The sequence below is a fragment of the Scyliorhinus canicula genome, chromosome 11 (genome assembly GCF_902713615.1).
Source record: "Scyliorhinus canicula chromosome 11, sScyCan1.1, whole genome shotgun sequence".
Taxonomy (NCBI): domain Eukaryota; kingdom Metazoa; phylum Chordata; class Chondrichthyes; order Carcharhiniformes; family Scyliorhinidae; genus Scyliorhinus; species Scyliorhinus canicula.
In genome coordinates, this window is record NC_052156.1 from 102,331,963 (window position 1) to 102,356,608 (window position 24,646).

At 48.0% G+C, this 24,646-nt stretch overlaps 1 protein-coding gene across 1 annotated transcript in view; it reads left to right on the forward strand.

Annotated features, from left to right (window-relative positions):
* LOC119973231 (coiled-coil domain-containing protein 38-like) overlaps positions 1-24,646 on the forward strand; it is a 53,711-nt gene that overhangs the window by 20,076 nt on the left and 8,989 nt on the right. Inside the window, exon 5 of the mRNA XM_038810911.1 lies at positions 24,113-24,318. Coding sequence (XP_038666839.1) covers positions 24,113-24,318 — 206 coding nt within the window. The remainder of the gene's footprint in view (positions 1-24,112; positions 24,319-24,646) is intronic.

Sequence of the window (24,646 nt, forward strand, 5' to 3'; positions counted from 1 at the left end):
AATTTTGATACTCAATGCCCCGGCCAATGAAGGCAAGCATACCGTATGCCTTCTTGACTACCTTCTCCACCTGTGTTGCCACTTTCAGTGACCTGTGGACCTGTACACCTAGATCCCTCTGACTCAATACTCTTGAGGGTTCTACCATTCACTGTATTTTCCCTACCTGTATTAGATACCATTCATATCCATACAGTCATGCCAGAGAAACAGTGGAGCCCCAAGGATCTATTCTTGGCCCCATCTTGCCCCTTTATCAACATCATTCGAAAGTACATCATATTGCGTTGGCAACACCCGCCTCTGCCTCACTACCAACTGTCTTGACCCTGCCACTGTCCTTGATTTGCCACAATGTTTGTCTGGTGCTAGGCAAGTAGAACGTACCTCCGCCTAAATATCATGAAGACCAAAACCATTGGCTGGAGTTTTCTGGCTTCCTCGGAGTGTGTTTTCCGGTGGCGGAGATGGCTCACCATTAGCTCGCGGCAGGATCATCTTGCACCACCAAGGGCGATGTCATGTATGGTTCATCCACCACGTCACCAGGGAACCCGCCGAGGGGTCGCCAAAGAAATGGCAGAGGAACTGAATAGTTACTTTGCATCAGTCTTCACAGTGGAAGACACTAGTTGGATGCCAGAGCTCCAAGAGAATCAAGGGATAGAGTTGAATGCAGTGGCCATCACTAAGGCGCAGGTTCTGGGGAAACTGAAAGGTCTGAAAGTAAATAAATCACCTGGACTACACCCTAGGTCCTAAAAGAGATAGCTGAGGAGATTGTGGAGGCATTGGTGGTGATCTTTCAGGATTCACTGGAGGCAGGAAGGGTAGCAGAGGACTGGAAGGTAGCTAATGTAACACCGCTGTTTAAGGAGGAAGGGAGGCAGAAGACTGGAAATTATAGGCCGGTTAGTCTGACTTCGGTCATTGGTAAGATTTTAGAGTCCATTATTAAAGATGAGATTGCAGAGTACTTGGAAGTGCATGATAAAATAGGACTGAGTCAGCACGGCTTCGTCAAAGGGAGGTAATGTCTGAAATATCTGTTCTTTGAGGAGGTAACAAGGGAGTTAGACAACGGAGAACCAATGGACTTAGACAACGGAGAACCAATGGACGTGATTTATTTAGATTTCCAGAAGGTCTTTGACAAGGTGCCGCACAGGACACTGTTAAATAAATAAGAGCCCATGGCTTAAGATCCTGGCATGGATAGAGAATTGGCTGACTGGCATAAGGCAGAGAGTGGGGATAAAGGAGTCCTTTTCAGGATGACAGCCGGTGACTAGTGCTGTGCCTCTGGTCTTCTGTGCTGGGACCACAGTTTTTCACAATATACATTAATGGTCTGGAAGAAGGAACTGAAGGCACTGTTGCTAAGTTTGCAGATGATACAAAGATCTGTAAAGGGACAGGTAGTATTGAGGAAGCAGGGAGGTTGCAGAAGGATTTGGACAAGTTAGGAGAGTGGGCAATGAAGTGGCAGATGTGCACTTTGAAAGGAGGAATGGAGGCATAGACTCTATTCTAAATGAGGAAATGCTTAGGAAATCAGAAGCACAAAGGTACTCGGGAGTCCTTGTGCAAAATTCTCTTTAAGATTAACGTGCAGGTTCAGTCGGCAGGTAGGAAGGCAAAATACAATGTTAGCATTCATGTCGAGAGTACAAGAGCATGGATGTACGTCTGAGGCTGTATAAGGCTCTGGTCAAACCCCATTTGGAGTATTGTGAGCAGTTTTGGGCCCCGTATCTAAGGAAGGATCTATTGGCGTTGGAAAGGGTCCAAAGGAGGTTCACAGGAATGATACCTGGAATGAAGAGCTTGGCGTATGAGGAACGGTTGAGGACTCTTGGTCTGTACTTTTGGAGTTTAGAAGGATATGGGGGGGATCTCATTGAAACTTACAGGGTACTGCGTGGCCTGGATAGAGTAGATGTGGAGAGGATAGAACCAGAGGACACAATCTCAGACTAAAGGGCCGATCCTTTAAAACAGGGATGAGGAGGAATTTCTTCAGCCAGAGGGTGATGAATCTGTGGCACTCTTTACCGCAGAAGGCGGTTGAGGCCAAATCACTGAGTTTCTTTATGTCATGGGAATGTCACTTTAAGAAATGTTTCTCTGCTCAAGTGGCTGCAGTGATGCCAGAGTGTGGGTGGAGCTGAGCTCTGGCTCTGCTTTTTAGTTTCACTTTGAGATAAAGCTTGGGTGTGTCTGTTTTTTAGTTTCGTTTTAGTTTTGGAGAAGCTGCAATCACAGTAAGATGTGTGTGAATCTCTGCAAGCTTATGAATGTCCATTTGGTGATTTCAACGTGGTAACTGTTCTCAGTAGTGAAGTTAAACCTGATGTCTTATGTATAAAGGGTTATTTTTGTCTTATGGATGTAAAAAGGAAAGTTTAAGGATTACTTAGAATGTTGTATTCTTTGGGGGGGGGGGTGTATTTGAATTGATGGTTGCAAAGATGTTCACTATGTTTTAAAAAGGTTAACTGAGTTCATAGAATAAACATTGTTTTGCTTTAAAAATTACTTTTAAATTTCTGCTGCACCACACCTGTAGAGCGGGCCATGTGCTCCCCATACCACAATCTATTAAAAGTTGTGGGTCAGGTGAACTCCATGGTACACTTTGGGGTTCTCTAAACCCTGGTCCATAACATTTAAGACAGCGATAGATAGGTTCTCGATTAATATGGGGATCAGAGGTTATGGGAAGAAGGCAGGAGAATGGGGATGAGAAAAATATCAGCCATGATTGAATAGCGGAGCAGACTCGTTTGGCCGAGTGGCCTAATTCTGTTCCTATGGCTTTTGGCACAACCCAAAGATTCTGCTCATGTGAAGGGCTGGAAAATCCCACGCATTATCCTGTCTTTCCAGCCACCAACTGTATACATCTCCCTAGAATCTGTTTGAGCTTGAACTGACATTTCGCAACCTTATTTTATCTGACGAAGAGTTATCCATCTACACCATCACCAAGACTGCTACAACCACCTCCATACCATCACCCTGCTTCAGCTCATCTGCTGCTGAAATGCTCATCCAAGTTTTTTTGGCTCTAGATGTGACCATTGCACTGCTCTCCTGGCCAGTCATTATCTTCTATTGTAACTGAAAATTAAGCTCATCAAAAGTCATGTTGCAGATATCCTTCCTCACGTTAAGTTTTGTTCACTCATCACCTTTGTGCTTGCTGACCTACATTGGTTCCCAGGTGAGCTCTGATATTAAATTCCCCATCCTTGTTTTCAAATCCCTCCATGCGTCCCACCGCATCTCTTTTTAAATGTTTTTATTGATTTTTATATTTTAATGAGACTGCAGACCTAATATGTCCAGTCCACGCTGGCTGGGTTCCCAGCTTTGGCCCCACGTGTATCACCCAGCATGCTGGTGTTGACCTTCTTGTCTTCAGGCCAGTCTTCTACAGCTATGCTGCCTGTGTCCTGTCCCCCCCCCCCCCTTTTGCTCACTCCCCCCCCCCCTCCCCCTTTCCTTTGTGTTTTGTGGCTTGCCTGTGCCTCCCACTCTTCTGCTCTATTGATTGCTGGCTACGAACAAGTATTGGAACAAGTTGGTGAACAGTTTCCCTGTCTTGTGGAATCCATCTTCCGACTCACGGATGGTGAATTTTATTTTCTCCAGTTGGAAGATTCCGACAGGTCGATAGCCCGTCTGCAGCTTTGGGTGGTGCTGCCAATCGGCAGCCGAGCAGGATTCTTTGGCGGGCGTTTAGGAAGGCTAGGGCATCGTTCCCCCTCCCCATGAAGAGTTCTGGCTGTTCTGAGACCCTGAAGACCGAATGGCTCCACCCTCATTCTCACAACCTTAGACATTGCCTCAGAACCCGGCAAGTCTGGGGCGGACCCATTACATGTGGGTGTGGTTGGCTGCGCCTCTCTGGCACCTTTTGCATTTATTCTCCACCTCCAGGAAGAGCCTGTTCATTCGATTTCTGGTTAGGTGCGCTCTGTGAACCACCTTTAATTATATTAGGTTCAACCCTGCGCATGTGGAGTTTTCCCTGTTCAGTGCTTCGATTTAGAGTTCTCCCTACTTCTATGCTTCGTTCTTCTTCCCATTTTTCTCTTGTCTCATCCGGGGAGAGGGGGGAGTGTGCCTCTTCCAACAGTCGTCCGTACAGGTCCTGCAGTTCCCTTTCTTCAAGTCGCCCACGTCCAACAGTTCCTCTACCACTGAGTGTCCCGCCATCCATGGGTACGTCGTCATTACTCTCTGGAGGAAATTTGTGATTTGTATGTACCTTAATTCGTTCCCTTTGGAAAACTGGAACCTCTCTGTAAGTTCCTCCAAAGTCACTAGTCTGTCATCTGTGTACATGTCGCTAACTATCAGTGTCCTGTTGTTCTGTCTTCACCTTTTGAAGGTGGCATTTATTGCTGCGGGCATGAACCTGTGGTTGTTACAGATGGGGGCCATGGTAAACATTTCAGTCAGGCCAAAGTGCTGTGTCATGGGTCAGGGTTTAGAGAACCCCAAAGTGTATCATGGCGTTCACCTGACCCACAACTTTTAATAGATTGTGGTATGGGGAGCACACGGCCCACTCTACAATTGTGGTACAGCAGAAATGGAAAAGTATTTTTAAAAACAAAACAATGTTTATTCTATGAACTCAAGTTAACCTTTCGAAAACAAACGAACATCTTAGCAACCAGTAAATCAAAGATAACCCCCAAAGAGTACAACACTAAGTAATCCTTTAGGCTGTCCTTTTAACATCCAAAAGACTTAACAAACCTTTAAAAAAGAGAACATTAGGTTCACATTCACTATTGAGAACATTTATAATTCTACATTCACCAAATGATCTAGACTTAGTCTTTGGATGGCAGACATCAACAGGACTGCTCTTTGTTTAAATTCAGCTGCAGCTCACTGGAAAACCCAGACACACCCAAGCTTTTTCTCAAAGTGAAACTAAAAAGCAGAACCAGAGCTCGGATCTAATTACACTCTGACATCACTGCAGTAACATGAGCAGCTAACCATTTCTTAAAGCGACATTCTCATGATAGCTGTCTCAGTTGGCACCATATTCAGAGTGTGCCTACTACCACTGGGCTTTTGAGTTTGGTTGATGGGGATGGGAGTAGTGTCGTGAATAGGGCCCGGAGGGACGTCCCACCACTGTCACCACACACACACAAATTGTGCTGAAGAAGTCCTTGGGGATGTAGATTGGTAGGGATCTGAACAGGAAGAGAAGCTTGGGTTGTACGCTCATCTTGATCATCTGAACTTCTCCTGCCAGCGAGACTGACAGTGTGTCCTACCTTTACAGGTCCTTTTTGACTTCCTCCACCGCACTTGTCAGGTTCCATTTGTGGATCCGTGTCCAGTTGTGGGATATTTGGATCCCCAGATAGCAGAATTTGTTTTGGGCCATTTGAATGGTAATTCCCCCGATATATGTATAAATGTTTTTTATTCAGTTTTCATGTTTTATATTGAACAAATTACAAATTGTTAGAGAGAAAAAAAAAGAACACGCAAAAATTAACATATATATTTCCACGTGAGCATCTTCGTAGTAATAACTGTGGCCTCCCCCTTTTCGCCGGCATACATATTTTACATTCCCCAACATGTTTATTGGCATTTATTTAGTTTGGTTTTGGGCCTTAGCTAGCCATCAAACCCCCGTAACGAGCCCGTAGCCCCCCCCCCCCCCCCCCCCCGCCCCGCCGGCTACCTTCCCCCGACTATTCTTCCTCTTGTACGTTGGCCACAAACAGGTCCCGGAACAATTGCATGAATGGCTCCCACGTTCTGTGGAAGCTGTCGTCCGACCCTCGGATGGCGAATTTGATTTTCTCCATTTGGAGAGAATCCGAGAGGTCGGACAGCCAGTCTGCAGCTCTGGGCAGTGCTGCTGACCGCCAGCCAAACAGGATTCTATGGCGGGCGATCAGGGAGGCAAAGGCAAGGGCGTCCGCCCTCCTGCCCAGGAATAGATCTGGCTGGTCTGAAACCCCGAAGACTGCCACTATCGGGCATGGCTCCACCCTCACCCCCACCACTTTGGACATAGCCTCGAAGAAGGCTGTCCAGTACTCCACAAGTCTGGGGCAAGACCAGAACATGTGGGCGTGGTTGGCCGGGCCTCTTTGGCACCGCTCACATCTGTCCTCCACCTCCGGGAAGAACCTACTCATACGGTTTCTCGTTAAGTGGGCTCTATGTACCACTTTTAGTTGCGTCAGGCTGAGCCTTGCGCACGTGGAGGTGGAGTTGACCCTATGCAGTGCTTCGCTCCAGAGTCCCCACCCTATCTCCATCCCCAGGTCGTCCTCCCATTTCCTTCTTGTTGCATCCAGTACGGTGTCGTCCCTATCTACCAGTCGGCCATACATGTCACTACAGTTCCCTTTCTCTAGGATACTTGCGTCCAGTAGGTCTTCCAGTAGTGTCTGTCATGGCGGTTGTGGGTACGTCCTTGTCTCCTTTCGTAGGAAGTTTTTGAGCTGCAGGTACCGTAGCTCGTTCCCCCCAGCTAGCTGAAATTTCTCTGTCAGTTCGTCCAGTGTTGCGATCCTGTCGTCCGTGTATAGGTCCCTGACTGTCAGTGTCCCCCCCGTCCTGTCTCCACCTTTTGAAGGTGGCGTCAGTCAGTGCTGGTTTGAACCTATGGTTGTTGCAGATGGGAGCCTTGTCCGACATTTTGTTCAGGCCAAATTGCTGCCGCAGTTGGTTCCAGGATTGGAGGGTGGCTGTCACCACTGGGCTGCTGGAGTGTTTTTTGGGTGGGGATGGGAGTGCTGCCGTGGCGAGGGCCCGGAGGGAGGTCCCCATGCAGGAGGCCTCCTCCGCACGCACCCACTCGGCTTCTGGCTCCTGGATCCATCCCCTTACTCGCTCGGCTGTTGCCGCCCAGTGGTAGAATTGTAGATTCGGGAGGGCTAGCCCCCCCCCCCTGGATTTTGTTTTCTGTAGGACCTTCTTTGGGATCCTAGCATTTTTACCCCCCCATACGAACGCCATGATAAGTTTGTCCAGCGCTATGAAGAAGGCCTTGGGGATGTAGATCGGAATGGATCTAAACAGGAAGAGGAACCTGGGCAATACGTTCATTTTGATCGTCTGGACTCTTCCTGCGAGGGAGAGTGGGAGTGTGTTCCATCTTTGCAGGTCCTTTTTTACTTCCTCCGCCAGGCTGGTGAGGTTCCATTTGTGGATCCCTTTCCAGTCATGGGCTATTTGGATCCCCAGGTAGCGGAATTTATGTCGGGCTTGTTTGAACGGCAGCCCCTTTAGTGCCCCCCCCACTTGCTGGTGTACTGGGAAGATCTCGCTTTTGCTCATGTTGAGTTTGTAGCCCGAGAAGGCTCCAAACTCTTTCAGGAGCGCGATGATTCCGTCCATGCTGCTTTGTGGGTCCGAGATGTAGAGGAGCAGATCGTCTGCATAGAGTGAGACTCTGTGCTCTCTGCCTCCCCTTTGGATCCCCCTCCAATTTTTTGCTGCCCTGAGCGCAATTGCTAGCGGTTCGATTGCTAGTGCGAACAGCAGTGGGGACAGTGGACATCCTTGTCTGGTGCCCCTGTGCAGCTGGAAGTATTGGGAGTTGGTATTGTTGGTCCATACACTCGCCATGGGGGCGTTGTATAGGAGTTTTACCCACGCGGTGAACCCTGTTCCAAGCCCGAACCGCTCCAGTACCTCTATGAGGTATTTCCATTCGACTCTGTCGAAGGCCTTTTCTGCGTCCAGGGAGACGATCACCTCTTGTGTTCTCTCCCCGGAGGGGGTCATTATCACGTTCAGCAGGCGCCTGATGTTCGAGGTGAGCTGTCTACCTTTGACGAAGCCCGTCTGGTCCTCTGTGACCACCTCAGGTACACAGTCTTCTAGCCTTTTGGCTAGGATTTTGGCCAGTATTTTGGCGTCTGCGTTCAGCAGAGATATGGGTCTGTATGACCCACATTCCGTTGGGTCTTTGTCTTTCTTAGGTATCAGCGAGATTGAGGCCTGTGCTAACGTGGGTGGCAGTGTGCCCCTTGCTAGCGAGTCTGTGAACATCTCCCGCAGGTGCGGGGCCAGCGCTGTCGCAAATTTTTTGTAGAAGTCCGCCGGGAATCCGTCCGGTCCCGGCGCCTTCCCCGTCTGCATGGAGCTGATACTGTCCATGATCTCTCCCAGTGCTAGTGGTGCTTCCAGGTCCCGTTTCCTGCCCTCTCCCACGACTGGTATGACCAGTCCATCAAGGAACCGGTTCATCCCAGCCTTCCCCGTTGGGGGCTCTGAGGTGTACAGCTCTTGGTAGAAGGCCTTGAAGGTTTTGTTAATCCTCTCTGGTTCTGTTTCCAACATGCCTCTGGTACCCCTGATTTGCCCAATTTCTCTGGTGGCTGCCTGCTTTCTCAGCTGGTGTGCCAACAGGCGGCTGGCTTTGTCTCCGTGTTCGTACAGGGTCCCGCGCGCCTGGCGGAGTTGGTGCACTGCTTTCCTGGTGGAGAGCAGGTCAAAGTTCCTTTGTAGTTCTTTTCTCTCCGCCAGGAGCTCTACGGTCGGGGCCTCGGAGTATTTACGGTCTACCTCCCCCGAGATATGTATTGTTCACTGGGAAGATTTTACTTTTGTTCAAGTTGAGTTTGTAGCCTGAGAAGACTCCAAACTCCTTCAAGAGCTTTATGATCCCTTCCATGCTGGCTTGGGGGTCTGAGATGTAGAGGAGCAGGTATCTGTATAGACTGAGACTCTGTGCTCTCTGTCCCCTCTTCAGATACCTCTCCAGCCTTTCACCATTCTGAATGCGAACGCCTGTGGCTCGATTGTCAGGGCGAAAGCAAGCGGGGCCAGCGAGCATCCCTGCATTGTGCGTCTGTGCAACTGGTAGTGTTTTGAGCTGATGGTGCTGGCAATGGGAGCGCTTTACAGTAGCTTCACCTAGAAGGTGAACCCTGATCCTAGTCCAAACCATTCCAGTAGCTCCTATGAGGTAGATCATAGAACATACAGTGCAGAAGGAGGCCATTCAGACCATCAAGTCTGCACCGACCCGTTTAAGCCCTCGCTTCCACCCTATCCCCGTAATCCAATAACCCCTCCTGACCTTTTTTTTGGTCACTAAGGGAAATTTATCATGGATAAGCCACCTAACCTGCACGTCTTTGGACTGTGAGAGGAAACCGGAGCACCCGAAGGAAACCCACGCAGACACGGAGAGAACGTGCAAACTCCGCACAGACAGTGACCCAGCGGGGAATCGAACCTGGGACCCTGGCACTGTGAAACTACAGTGCTATCCACTTGTGCTACCGTGCTGCCCAAGAGTCGAGGCCTTTTCTGCGTCCAGAGAGATGATCATTTCTGCTGTTCTCTCCCCGGATGGGGTGGTTATCACATTCAGCAGGCACCTGATGTTCAACGTTAGCTGCCTGCTCTTGACAAAGCCTATTTGGTCCACTGCAACCACCTTTGGTATGCAGCTCTCCAGCCGCCTAGCCAGGATTTTTGCTAGAATTTTTGAGTCTGAATTGAGCATCGAGATGGTCTGCAGGACCTGCACTCAGTAAGATCTTTGTCTTTCTTGGGTATCAGCAATATTGAGTCTTGCGCCAGTGTTGGTGGCAGGGAGCCCTTTACAGCGGGTCTGTGAACATCTCCCGCAAGTGCAGGATGAGTGCTGACACAAACCTTTTATAGAGGTCTGCAGGGAATCCATCTGGCCCTGGCTTCTTGCCCGCCTACATGGAGTTGATAGTGTCATGATATGCAAACATGCAGCAAATGAACACATAGAATAGGACATGACCAATGAGCAGTCAGGACACTCAGGGGTGGTGTCTCACTGTAAAAGGATGAGGCAATCACACCCCGCCTCTTTACACAGACCAACATCTACAGAGTGAAACAAGGTGTGTCCTCAGCATCACACCCCAGCACGTGGCTTAGAGCAAGGCTGGTTCAGTTAGACTGAGTTACTACATTTAGATTAGCAGAGAGTCAAACTCATTGAGAACTGTGCTAATAGTTCAATAAAACACATTGAACTCACTTCAAAGTCTGGAGCATCTTTTACTCAAAACTGCATCAAGTGGCAGCTTGTGTTATTCCAAATTACATAACACAACATGATCCCAGGAGTCTGTTCAATCTAGTTAGTTCAACTCCGCAAGATCTGTGACGACCAGCGAATGTATACCGGCACAATGGAAAAGATTTCGGTTCCTCACCAGCTCAGGACCTCCGGCAATATCAGTGCCAACTGGCGGACATTCAAGCAGAAATTTCAGCTTTACGTCGAAGCATCAGACCTCAATGGTGCGCCTGATGCACGGAAGATAGCTCTTTTCCTCACCACAGCGGGTGATCACGCCTTGGAAATATTCAACTCCTTTCACTTCGCCGAAGACCAGGACAAGACAAAATTTCAGACCATCCTGGACAAGTTTGACAGCCACTGTGAGGTGGACACCAACAAAATCTTCGAGCGCTACATATTCAAGCAGCGATTGAAAGGTAAAGACGAATCCTTCAACTCATATTTAACTAACCTTAGACGGCTAGCGCAATCCTGCAACTTCGGTGATATCACTGACTCCATGCTCAGAGACCAAATCGTTTTTGGTCTCACTCTGATCCTCTGAGAGGGTAATTACTGAAGATCAAGCATATGACCCTGCCAGTCACGATTGAAACATGCACAGTGCATGAGCACACTGAAAATCGCTCTTCCCAGTACAAAGCGGCAGAAAATGATAAATAGCCTCTCACGAGGCGGAGAGAGTGCAGGCCATCACCCGGAAGCAGCGCCTCAACATTGACGAAAGCGTCCATTTTGCATGCTCTTCCCGGGGCCCGACGCATGCGCGATGTGAACGGGATAACGAAGCGGCCGAAACCCGCAGATGTCTGAGAACCACACTGCGGATGTGCAACGGCGCACGGAGCGTCAGGACGCCGATGTCATGACGTGCTCGAACTGTGGCACCGCCCATTTAAAGAAACACTTCCCTGCAAGAGGCAGACGCTGTTTAAACTGTGGGAAGCCAGGGCATTATGCAGCCCTGTGCAGATCTGCACCACCAGCCAGTGCTCCCAATTCCGATGACAGCGCATCCGGAGTGTGCAACAACGCCTACAGGATTCTGATCCCAGCAGTGCAACGGATCCAGATGATGAATGCCTGGACAACGCCTATCATGTGGGCATTATTACAACGTGTGAATATGCCACACCAGACTCATCGCAAGTCCAGTCGATCCTAGCTGTGGATTCCGAGGATGAATGGTGAGCAGTGATGAAGGTCAACCACTGCCCCATCCAGTTCAAGTTGGGCACAGGTGCCTCTGCCAACCTCCTCTCACAGGCAGACTTCAGGCGCATTAAGATGCCCCCCATGGTTCCTCCAGCTGCCAGCAAGCTCTTGGATTACAACGGGAACGCCATCACGGCACTGGGATCCTGCCATCTGCACGTGTCCAACCGGCACACACTAGCACGGTTACGCTTTGAAATTGTTAACCAAACAGGGCATCCCTACTCGGTGCGCACGCCTGCAAACAGCTGAACCTCATTCAACAGGTTTACACCACGACATCCTCCCATGTGGATCTTCAGGCTGGCATCGACAACATCCTGGCCCAGTATCCAGATGTGTTCAACGGGATGGGCACACTGCCGTATCGATACAAGATTCTGCTACAACCTGATGCCAAGCCAGTGGTCCACGCACCTCGACGTGTCCCTGCTCCACAGAGAGCGCCTGAAGGCACAGCTCAAGGATCTTCAGCAAAAAGGCATCATATCCAAGGTACCGAACCGACTGACTGGGTCAACTCGATGGTGTGCATAAGGAAGCCTTTGGGAGACATGCGAATCTGCATTGATCCCAAGGATCTCAATAAGAATATCATGCGGGAACATTACCTCATCCCGAAGCGGGAGGAACTCACGAGTGAGATGGCACACACGTGCTTCTTCACCAAATTGGATGTATCACAGGGATTTGGGCAAATCCCGCTGGAAGAGTCCAGCAGAAGGCTCTGCACCTTCAACACGCCTTTTGGCAGATACTACTACAATCAGAGATATTCCATCGCATCATGGAGCAGATAATGAAAGGCATTGAAGGGATTCGTGTGCACATGGACAACATCATCATATAGTCCACGACCCCTGAAAAACATGTGTCCCGTCTCCAGAAGGTACTCCGCCATGTACATGCCAACAGCCTAAAGTTAAACAGGTCCAAATGTTGTTTTATCACATTGACGCTCAAGTTCTTAGGCGATCAGATCTCACAGCATGGTGTGCGCCGGGACACAGACAAAATCAAGGCCATCGAGGCGATGAAGGTCCCTGAGGACAAAAAGGCGCTGCTGCGCTTCTTGGGTATGGTCAAGTTTCTGGGCAAGTTCATTCCAAACATGGCCACACACACCACGCCCTACGCAACCTGGTGAAAAAGTCAACTGCCTTTAGTGGCTGGAGCTGAAAGCCAAGCTCACCACTGCACCAGTCCTGGCATTCTTCGACCGGGAGACAAAGATATCCACAGATGCGAGTCAGGATGGCATTGGTGCGGTGTTGCTTTCAATGAGATGACACAGCATCCTGGCTGGTACGGGAATTGAACCGTGCTGCTGGCCTGCCTTGGTCTGCTTTCAAAGCCAGCGATTTAGCCCAGTGTGCTAAACCAGCCCCTTTAAACCAGGCATTTAATGAGGCGTTGGAGATGGGGGAGCTGCCGAAGACGTTAATGCCAAAAAAGTGGAAGGACCGGTTGGAATGTGGATTGCATAGGCCCATATCTCTGTTAATAATAATAATCATCATCTTTATTGTCACAGTAGGCTTACATTAACACTGCAATGGGGTTACTGTGAATATCTCATAGTCGCCATATCCCGGCGCCTGTTCAGGTACACGCGGGAGAATTCAGAATGTCCAAATTACCTAACAGCACGTCTTTCGGAACTTGAGAGGAAACCGGAGCACCCGGAGGAAACCCACACAGACACGGAGAGTGTGCAGACTCCGCACAGGCACTGTGTTACCATGCCACCCTTAAATACAGACGTGAAAGCACAGGCTATGTTGGTGGCGGGAAGGATGGAAGATTGTGCCCTGGGGGTGATTGCGGGGGGCCAAACAGCCTATGAAAAGAGCAAGCAGCTCTCGAGTAATATAAGAAAGCTGTTAAATGTGATTATGACCCTGTTGGGAGCTCAGGTACCGGAGGTATTGGTGTCCATGGATGTGGAGAAGGCATTCGACTGGGTGAAGTGGCAGTAGCTGTTTGAGGTCCTGGGAAGGTTTGAATTTGGGCCGAGGTTTGTGGCCTGGGTGCGCCTGTTATATGTGGCACCAAGGACAAGTGTGTGGACCAATGACATGGGTTCACGGAACTGTGAACTACACAGGGGAACAGGCAGGGTGCCTGCTGTCGCCGCTGCTGCTTGCGCTGGCTATAGAGCCTCTGGCAATGGCTCTTAGGGGGGTTGGCAGAGTGGCGACGGACTATATAGCGACAAAGGGAGCATGTGGTGTGTCTCTATGTTGGCGACCTACTATTCGGACCCGCTGGAGAGCATGGAGAGGATCATGTGCCTGTTGGGGAAGTTTGGGGAGTTCTCGGGATTATAGTTAAATGTAGGGAAAAGCAAATTGTTCCCAGTGAATGAGTTAGGTTGACGCGCCAATTTAGGGGGGGATGCAATTTAAGGTGGTTAGAGACAGGTGTAGATACCTGGGGATTCAGGTAGCGAGGGAATGGGCGATGCTTCACAATGGAATTTGACAAAACTGGTGGAGGAGGCGAGGGAGGATCTGAAGAGGTAGGACATGCTGCACTTGACTTTGGCAGGGAGGGTCTAAGTTTCCTGTTTACATTCCAGACACTCCGGATCTTTATATCGAAGGCCTTCTTTTGGAAACTGGACACAATTATTTCGACTTTGTATAGGCGGCGAAGGTGCCAAAGGTTAAGAGGACCCTGTTGCAGAGGCAGCAGGGAGGGTTCGCATTGCCGAACCTACGACATTACTATTGGGAAGCGAACGTGGAGAAGGTGAGGAGATGGTGAGAAGGAGAGGGAGTACAATGGGTTAGGATGGAGGAGGAATCTTAGAGGGGGTCCAGCTTAAGGGCTATGGTGACAGCAGCGTTGCCAATGGCGCCTGTGGTGATCACAAGTTAACCAGATGCAACACAACTGAGCGACCACTAGAGGGAGCACGGGAGAGCCATATAAATAGATCAGGACAGGAAGTGAGGACACACTCTTCACAGCAGGCGGGCTGGTAAGCAGGACACACAGCAAGCAAAGCTGGTAGTTAGCACTGGAAGGTAGTTCTAGGTCGAGCTCTGGAAACTGAACGAACTCACAATAAAGCATCTTCTCCACACTTGAGACTACGAGCTTTATTAAGACACGAGGAACAACACATGGTACCAGCAGTGATTTCAGGACGCTTACGACAGGACAACTCAGCTGCAGATACAGAAAGCACAAAATGGCATGGAAATCTCCTACTGGACATTTGACTGGGGAAGACATCGCTAATTCGAGGATGTGGCATGGATACCCACCTCAGCTGGACACGACTGGTAATGTAAAAAATGTCTGGAAAAGGTTTAAACAAATGTTCGATTTTTATCTCATAGCTAATGATGTAGCAGAAGCCTCAGACAAAATTAAAATAGCAATTCTCATCGAAGGGCCTGTCAATAGGAAAGTGTATAATGGATTTAAACACTCAAACGGTGAAGACAGGAACAGCTTACAAACGTTACTAAACAAATTTGAAGAGTACTGTGAGAAATTTGAACAGCAAGGCATGCTCACAGTCCAACCTGCACAGAGACTGAGTGATGCAAGACTTAAAAAATCACAAAAAGATCAGGAAATCGCGAATGCACAGTACAGATCAAAAAGAAGAAATAACATGAATTTTTCACAAAGCCAAAACGCTGAAATCCAGTCCAGATCGGAAAGAAAAGGTAACTTACAACTTTTAGAAAGAAAAAACGCTGAAATCCGCGATAAAATGGCGTCGGAGCACATTTTGCAGTCTCTGGTAAGCAAAGAACTACAAATCGCGTCTGCGCATGCGCCGGAACCGGAAGTCGCGCATGCGCCGGAACCGGAAGTCGCGCATGCGCAGTTTACAAAAGATCGCGGTGCCGATCGTTATGCGCATGCGCAAGCCGCGCATGCGCAGTCAAAAAAAGTCTTCGTCGCGGACCGTCATGCGCATGCGCAAGCCGCGTATGCGCAATGGACACCGAACCGCACAAGGAAAGAAAGCCGATTTGCGCATGTGCAAGTAAAAACGCCTGAACTTAAACCAACAGTGAAAAACAACTTGCACAAAACCTTGGAAAAAGCTGCCTTCACCACACACAGTGAAGCGAACAAAAATAATTCCGAAACAACAAAAGATGATTTGTTTTTCGACGATTACCTCTCAGACCTGACTGAGTCAGTCGGATATGCTTATCACAGCATCAGCGACACGGTCGCAAAGCACAACACGAACCAACTCGTGGTAGATGAATCCAACCAAGATGATTTGGTTTTCAAAGAATACTACTCAGACATGGCTGAGTCAGTCGGATATGCTTATCACAGCATCAGCGACACGGTCGCAAAGTTCAACACGAATCAACTCGTGGTAGAAGAATCCAACCAGGATGATTTGGTTTTCGGAGAATACTACTCAGACACAGCTGAGTCAGTCGGATATGCTTATCACAGCATCAGCGACACGGTCGCAAAGTTCAACACGAATCAACTCGTGGTAGAAGAAGCCAACGAAGATGAAATGGGTTTCAAAGAATACTACTCAGACATGGAGGAGTTATTTGGACATGCTGATCACAGCATCAGCGACACCGTTGCAAAGCTCAACACGACTCTACTCATGGTGGATGAATCCAACACCATGGTGCCATGGCAGCTCGTCGATACATTGGATGACAGCAATACCCAAGACGAAGACGACGCCACACAGAGAGCACAGGAAGACTCCACGGAGCGAGCGATGACAGGCTCCACAGTGCGAGTGATGAAAGACGCCAACAGGGATGCAAGCAAACACTCCCGGGCGGACACCAAGCATGAACAAGACCATGAAGGTAAACCCGCTGTACCTGAGCAACCGCAAGCAGACTATGAAAGTCTACCAAGCTCACAGGAACAAGAAGAAAGAGCGGACTATGAAAGTCCAACACGCTCACAGGAACAAGAAGAAAAAGCAGACTATGAAAGTCCAACACGCTCACAGGAACAAGAAGAAAGAGCGGACTATGAAAGTCCAACACGCTCACAGGAACAAGAAGAAGACAATGCACCTCTGCCCACTGCATGCGAAGACAGTGACAAGGTGATCACACTCAACGTACAGGATCACAGTGAGACTGACAGTTCTCAGCTTGTCTGTACCGAAGCACAGAGCGAAAACAGTGACAAGGTGCTCGCACTCGACGTACAGGATCACAGTGAGACTGACAGTTCTCAGCTTGTCTGTACAGAAGCACAGAGTCGGGCCACCCAACAGTCCAGAGAGACGATGCCGAAAGAAAACATGCAGATTTTGACTCCAGAAGAGGAGCACCTGGAGCCCAGAGAGACAACGCCAAAAGAAAACATGCAGATTTTGACTCCAGAAGAGGAGCACCTGGAGTCCACAGAGACAATGCCGAAAGAAACCATGCAGATTCTGACTCCAGAAGAGGAGCACCTGGAGTCCAGAGACATCAAACAAAAAGAAACCATGCAGATTTTGACTCCAGAAGAGGAGCACCTGGAGTCCAGTGAGATAACATCAACAGAAATCATGAAGATTTTAACTCCAGAAGCGGAGCACCAAGAGTCTAGAGAAACCACGTCAACTGAAATCATGCAGATTTGGACTCCAGAAGAGGAGCGCCGAGAGTCCACAGACACCGCGTCAAATGTAATCAAGAAGACTTTGACTCCGGAAGACGAGCACCAAGAAAGCAAAGATGCGGAATCCAATTCTCCACAACTGATTGATGTCACCTGCACCGATGCAACATCAGATCATTCGCACCACTCGCGAGAAGACGAGCACCAAGAAAACAAAGATGCGGAATCCAATTCTCCACAACTGATTGATGTCACCTGCACCGATGCAACATCAGATCATTCGCACCACTCGCGAGACGGAATGCTCAATGACTCAAATTATCCACTCGGGACACTCATAGAGTATAACAAGAAAAACAAAAGTCAAAAGAAACACAGCAAGAACAAAAACAACATGAAGCGCGACAAGACAAACAACAATAGCAAGAAGCACAGCAGAAACGAGAACGACAACAGCAAGAATAAAAGCAACATGAAGCGCAACAAGACAAACAACAACGTCAGGCACAAAGATAGCGACAACGACAGAGGCAGAAACAACAAGAATGGCAACAAACACAACAAAGTCAGGAGCAAAGATAGCGACAACAACAAAGACGGAAACGACAAAAACAGCGACAAGTACGGCAACGGAAACAACAGAAACAGGAACGACAGAAACAACAGCAATGAAACAACGACTTGTACACAATGGCACTACTTGGCACATGATGGACGATGCCACAGCACACTGCAAAACGATAACAAGACTACAAACATGTCATGGGATGACAACGAATCGCACAAACTCACGTCTGCTCCAGAACAAGCAAGCACACCAGCATCCAAGGCGGATGAGACAATAAATCAACACCACAAGCACAAAAAAAAGTCCATGCCAGTCAACATCAGTGATGTGACCATGCAAACACCTCGGGATGACGCATTGGGTACTTAAGATAACAAGGAACACCAACAACATTCACAGCGGACTTGCAATATCAATATCACCACGTCATCAACAACAAAAAGAAAAAAAAAAGCTCTGAACAAATTCATCAAGTTTGGACTCATAAATGTGTTTATTAAGTTTGGACATATAAATACATTGGCTTTGTTAACTAAGGCAATAGCATCATCACTTGTATAGATGCGCATATCATAAGTTACTGTTTTGTATAATTTTCCTTAATGATGTACAGAAACTATGTAATGAGAAAGAGGGGGATGTGGTGATCGTAGATTGACCAGATACAAAAACAACAGAGCAAACACGAGCGGGAGAGCTATAAATACACTGGGACAGGATGTACAATTTTCTTTAACGATGTTCAGAAAATATGTTAAGAGAAAAAGGGGGATGTGGTGATCACAAGTTAACCAGATGCAACACAACTGAGCGACCACTAGAGGGAGCACGGGAGAGCCATATAAATAGATCAGGACAGGAAGTGAGGACACACTCTTCACAGCAGGCGGGCTGGTAAGCAGGACACACAGCAAGCAAAGCTGGTAGTTAGCACTGGAAGGTAGTTCTAGGTCGAGCTCTGGAAACTGAACGAACTCACAATAAAGCATCTTCTCCACACTTGAGACTACGAGCTTTATTAAGACACGAGGAACAACACAGCGCCGAGCAGATACTCTGGCAGCCCTGTGGTGTAGTCCACGGTGAAGATCTGGAACCAACTGAGGAGGCTGTTTAGGACAGAGAGGATAGGGCAGCATGGTGGCGCAGTGGGTTAGGCCTGCTGCCTCATGGCGCCGAGGTCCTAGGTTTGATCCTGGCTCTGGGCCACTGTCCGTGTGGAGTTTGCACATTCTCCCCGTGTTTGCGTGCGTTTAGCCCCCACAACCCAAAGATGTGCAGGTTAGATGGATTGGCCACACTAAATTGCCCCCTAATTGGAAAAAATGAATTGGGTACTCTAAATTTATTTTTAAAGAAGGATAGAGAGGATGTCGCTGTTAATGCAGTTGTGTGAAAACCACAGTTTTGGGGTTGGGGTGTGGGATAGATGGCACATATAGGAAGTGGAGAGAAGAGGGGCTGGTTACGGTGAGGGATTTGTATCTGGAAGATGGGTTTGCCAGTATAGATGAATTGAAGGAGAGGGTAGAGCTCCCAAGAAGAAGTGAGTTTAAGTACCTGCACGTAAGGGACTTTGCACGGAAGGTTTGGAAAGAGTTCCCCAGGTTGCTGAGGTACACCCTGCAGGAGCGAATGTTGCTTCCGGATGTGGAAGGGGAGGGCAGGATCAGACACATATACAGGTGGCTGGAGAACAGGGAAGTGAGCGGCTGGTGAAGATTAAGGAGAAGTGGGAAGGGAAGCTGTGAGGGGAGATAAACTGGGTAGTATGGAGTGAGGCACTATGAAGATTAAATGCAACCTCCTTGTGAGCAAGGATGAGCCTGATACAGTTCAAGGTCGCACACAGGGTAGATATGATGCAGTAAGAATGAGTGGATTCTTTCAGGGGGTGACAGATGAGTGTGAGAAGTGTGGGCGGGGACCAGCTAAAGCAGCTGTTCGCTTCAGTTGAAGGGTCAATAACAAGAGGGCATAACAGTATGGGAAGGATTATGGGCCTGCTGGGGAGGTTTGGAGGGTTCTCAGGGTACAAGCTGATTGTAGAGAAAAGCGAGGTATTATCGGTGAATGAGCTGGCACAACAGGCTAATTTAGGGGGGTGCCATTTATGGTAGCGAGGGATAGGTTTAGGTATTTGGGGATTCAGGTAGCGAGGGAATGGACGGGGCTCCGCAAGTGGAACTTAACGAAGCTGGTGGAGGAGGCGAGGGAGGATCTTAAGAGGTTGGATACACTGCACTTAACACTGGCAGGGAGGGTCCAAGTGGTGAAAGTGAATATTCTGCTGAGGTTCTTTATCTTTCAAGCTCTCCCGATCTTTACACCAAAGGCCTTTTTTCGGAAAGTGAACACGATCATTTCTGACTTTGTATGGGCAGGGAAGTTGTCGAGGGTGGGGAGGACCCTGCTACAGAGGCAGAGGCAGCAGGGGGGTTGGCTTTGCCGAACTTGCTTCATTATTATTGGGTGGCAAATGTGGACAAGGTGCGGCGGTGGTGGGAAGGTAGAGTGGGTTAGGATGGAGGGAGGAATATTGTACGGGCTCTAGTTTGAGGGCTATGGTGATGGCAGCATTGCCAATGGCTCCGAGTAGGTATTCAAGGAGCCCGGTGGTACAGTCCAGTGATGATATGGGATTAGTTGAGGCATTTTAGGATGGAAGGGATGTCGGTGCTAACGACGCTGTGCGAGAATCAAGAGTTTGAGCCAGGGATGGTGGATAGTGTATATAGGAGGTGGAGGGAAATGGGGCTGGTAGGTGAGGGATCTGTATTTGGTGGAAGGATTCGCCAGTCTGGAGGGGCTAAGGGAGGGGGTAGAACTGCCGAGGGGGAGTGAGTTCAAGTATCTGCAGGTTAGGGACTTTGCGCGAAAGGTCTGCAGGGGGTTCCCTAGGATGCCGGGATACACCCTGCCGGAGCGACTGCTGCTCCTGGATGTGGAAGGGGAGGGAAGAATTGGGGATATATACAAGTGCCTGGGGAGCAGAAAGGTGAGCGGGTGGGGCAGATCAAAGAAAAATGGGAAGCGGAGTTGGGAGGGGAGATCAATTGGGGAGCATGGAGTGAGGTACTGCGTAGGGTAAACGGGACCTCCTCATGTGCAAGGATGAACCTGATACAGTTTAAAGTGGTTCACAGGGTGCATATGACTAAGGCGAGAATGAGTGGGCTCTTTCAGGGGGTAGCAGATAAGTGCGAGAGGTGTGGGCGGGGGGCCAGCGAATCACGCGCACATGTTTTGTGGTTGCGAAAAATTGGGAAGATTCTGGGCGTGAGTGTTGGCAGTCTTAGCCAGGATAGTGGAGGAGGGAGTGGACCCGGAACCTTTGGTGGCGATATTTGGGCTCTCAGAGAAGTCGGACCTCATGATTGCCTCTCTGATCGCACGGTGTTGAATTATGCTGGAGTGGTGGTTGGCATCACCACCGGAGGTAGTGGCTTGGTGTGGTAGTCACCACTGATGTATATACTGTATATATGTGCGTTTTATGGTAAGGCCCCTGTACTACAAGTACGGGGGTAGATCCCTGCCTGCTGGCTTCGCCCAGTAGGCGGAGTATAAATGTGTGTGCTCCCCGTACAGCAGCCATTTCGTCAGCTGCTGTATGAGGCAACACATCTCAGTGTAATAAAGCCTCGATTATATTCTACTCTCATCTTGTCATAATTGATAGTGCATGACTTGGTTAGGTGACCTGTACGACTTCCTGCAATTAGAAAGATAAATGTATGAGTTAAGGGGCTCTTCAGGGGTTTTGAGAAAAGGTGGGGGGTGTTTGTGACCGTGTTTGAGGAGCTGTTCATCGCAGGGAAGGTGGAGGGTGAAAAAGGGAAAAGTCTGTACAGACTGTATATTTGATTGTTGGGAAGCATGTTTCCCGGGGTGTTTGTTCGCTGTAACCTGTTTAGATACATGTTTGTAATAAAATACATTTTGAAAAAACAAAAGAGCATAAAGCACATATGTTCTGGGGTTGAGAAAAGTTGGAGAGATTCTGGGCGGAGTGTCCATGGCACTAGCAAGGATCATGGGGGAGGAGGTTGAGCCGGACCCTTTGGTGACGATATTTGGGATATCGGAGAAGACTGAACTGATGGACAGAAGGAAGGCCGATGTTGTGACCTTTGCCTCTCTGATTGCCTGGCAATGAATTTTACTGGAGTACCGGTCAGCAACGCCACCGGGGGGTAGCGGTCTGGCTGGGTAGCGGTCTGACTTTCTTCAGCTGGAAAAGATCAAATACGAGTTAAGGAGTTCAGTGGAGGGTTTTGAGGCAAGGTATGCGATGTTTGTAACCATGTTTGAGGAATTGTTTGTCGCGGGGGGGGGGGGGGGGGGGCGCTGTGGAAAAGGCGGGGAATGGCGAAAAAGAGGAAAAGTTTGTACAAACAGTATAGTTGTGTGTTGGGAAGTTTGTTTCCCGAATTGTTTATATGTTAGAACTTTTCATATATGTTTGGAATAAAATACATTTTCAAAAAATATGTATTTTAATACTGTGTTAGTAATAAAGTTTGTTTTAATATACCAGATCCATATTTTGTGTGAAATCACTCCTGGAGCGAAGTATCCTTTCCTAAGTCTTACAAAATTTACAACAAAATATTGGTGTTTCTCTCCAGTATCAAAGCAACTGTTGAGGTCTGGTCCAGGATCATAATAGTCCACAGATCCCCGAAGACGGCAGGACATGTTAATAGAATAGTTGAGAAGACAAATGGGACACTTGCTTTTATCAGTCGTGGCATAGATTATAAAAGTAGGGAGGTTATGTTGGGAGCTGTATAAAACGGTTGTCCGGCCACAGCTGGAGTACTGTGTGCAGTTCTGGTCACGGCACTATAGGAAGGATGTGATTGTACTGGAGTGAGTACAAAGAAGATTCACCAGGATGTTGCCTGGGATGGAGCATTTGAGCTACGAAGATCGGCTGGATAGGCTCGGGTTGTTTTCTTTGGAGCTGAGGGGGACCAGATTGAGGTGTATAAGATTATGAGGGGTGTGGACAGGGGGGATAGGAAGCAGCTGTTCCCTTTAGTTGAAAGGTCAATAACAATAGTGCATAACTTTAAGATGAGGGGCAGGAAGTTTAGATGGGATTTGAGGAAAAATATTTTCACCCAGAGGGAGTCTGGAATACACTGAGGGGGTAGTAGAGGTAGCATACCTCACAACCTTTTAAAAAAATACGTGGATGATCACTTGAAATGTCAAGTGCTGGAAAGTGGGACAGTGTAGATGTCATGTTTTTTGTTTTTGTGGATGCAAACTCAATGGGCTGAAGGGCCTTTTCTGTACTGTATGACTCTCTGACTCAAAGGTGCCACATCAAAGGTTATAGGGGGTTAAAGATGTAGGGGGAAACATTTTGGCATGGACTGAAGTTTGGCTAGTTAACAGGAAACAGGTGGGTCATTATCCGGTTGGCAGGATGTGGGGAGTGGTGTATCACAGGAATCAGCGCTGGGGCTTCAACATTTTACAATTTATATAAATAACTTGGATGAAAGATCTGGAGGTATGGTTGCTAAATTTGCTGATGAAACAAAGATAGACAGGAAAGTGAAAGTAAATTGTGAAGAGGACATAGGAGACATAAGGCAAGAGGACATTAGGGGACAAAAATCTGGCAAATGGAATGTGGGAAAATGTGAAACTCTCCATTTTGGCAGGAAGAATAAAAAATAAACATATTACCTAAATGGTGAGAGATTGCAGAGCTGTGAGGTACAGAGGGATCTGGAAAGTAATTAGGAAAGCTAATAGAATGTTATTGTTTATTGTGAGGGGAATTTATTACAAAAGTAATAAATCAGTTGTGCAGGGCTTTGGCGAGACCACATCTGGAGTGTTGTGTACAGTATTGATCTCCTGATTTAATCTTCCCCCCACAGAGTGGACCCCAACTCTGGAATTTCCTCCCTCTTAAATCTTTCCGCTTCTCTCTTCCTTAAGAAACTCCGAAAACCATCTTTTGACCAAGGTTTTGCTTGTCTAAGCTAATTGGCTAGAATGCATCACCAAGGTGCGTAGCAGGAGTTAGAAAAATTGCCAGCTCGGCCCTTCCACCTTGGGAGAAAGTGCCTGCAAAGGTGGGATTGTCATTGTGCAGTGGGACAGAGAGGGAGAGGTGGGTCTGGGCTGGAGTCAGGCTAGTTGAAGTCAGGCTAGTTGACCCGGGTATGTTTAGAGACAGCTATAGGAGCCACCGGATGTGGAGGTGGACTTCAAATCTTCAGCCTAGTTAAAATAAAATCACGAAGGTCTTCCAACCTTCACCCCGCACAGCCCCTCACGTACTCAGGATGCCCTATCCATGCCATCTCATGCCTCTTGCATCCACCCCTATGTCCTCTCATGCCCCCTTATTAAATTATGCCATTTCAATGCCCATTAACCCACTATACATTGTATAGAGTCAATTAACCAGTAACAGTAGTATGTGTTGAAACAATGCTTTCAAAAATCTCATTCATTCATTACCTTCCAAAAGTTGAAAATGACATTTTTCTACAGAGCATCCAAACCTTGAACATTTGAAGCACATTGATATATTTTACTATATTAAAGGTGCTATATAAATATAAGTCGTTGGCAAATTAAAATAAAATTATTTGTAGCATTTTAGAACTCTTGTCACACGTAAACTATTTCTATTTTAGGAAACAGCATTTGAAAAGTTAAACCGGGGCCTCCGTAAACTGCATCAGCTCTACTTTAAAGATGCCAAGGTACCTGTGGATGTATTGCAGACACTGCGGAATATTGAGAGTGACATTAACAGATGGTTGGATAGTATTGACGCAGTTGCACCACAGAAGAGGGTCAGTGCCATTCTGAAGAGAATAAAGAAAGAAAAGCAAGAAAAGTGAGGATATTTAAATACTAATGCTGATTAGATTGACCTCATGTTAGATTACTTGCACTAAATTTCACCACTGTTCGAAATACATTAGGCTAACCCATTTCAATAAAGACTGCGTCTATCTGATTGAAAAATCAACAGGGACACTGGCTTCATTGTGCTCGAATGAGAACGCGATGAGTTTGGTGAATAGTGGGAGAGGCCAAAAACGAGAATCGCGCTGGGCTATGCAACCGGCCTGCTCTCATAGGCGAAACCGGAATCCTGCCGTAGCGTGGCGAGAAACCAATAATCACCATTTAAGCCCTATTTCCATACAATGGGAGCCACC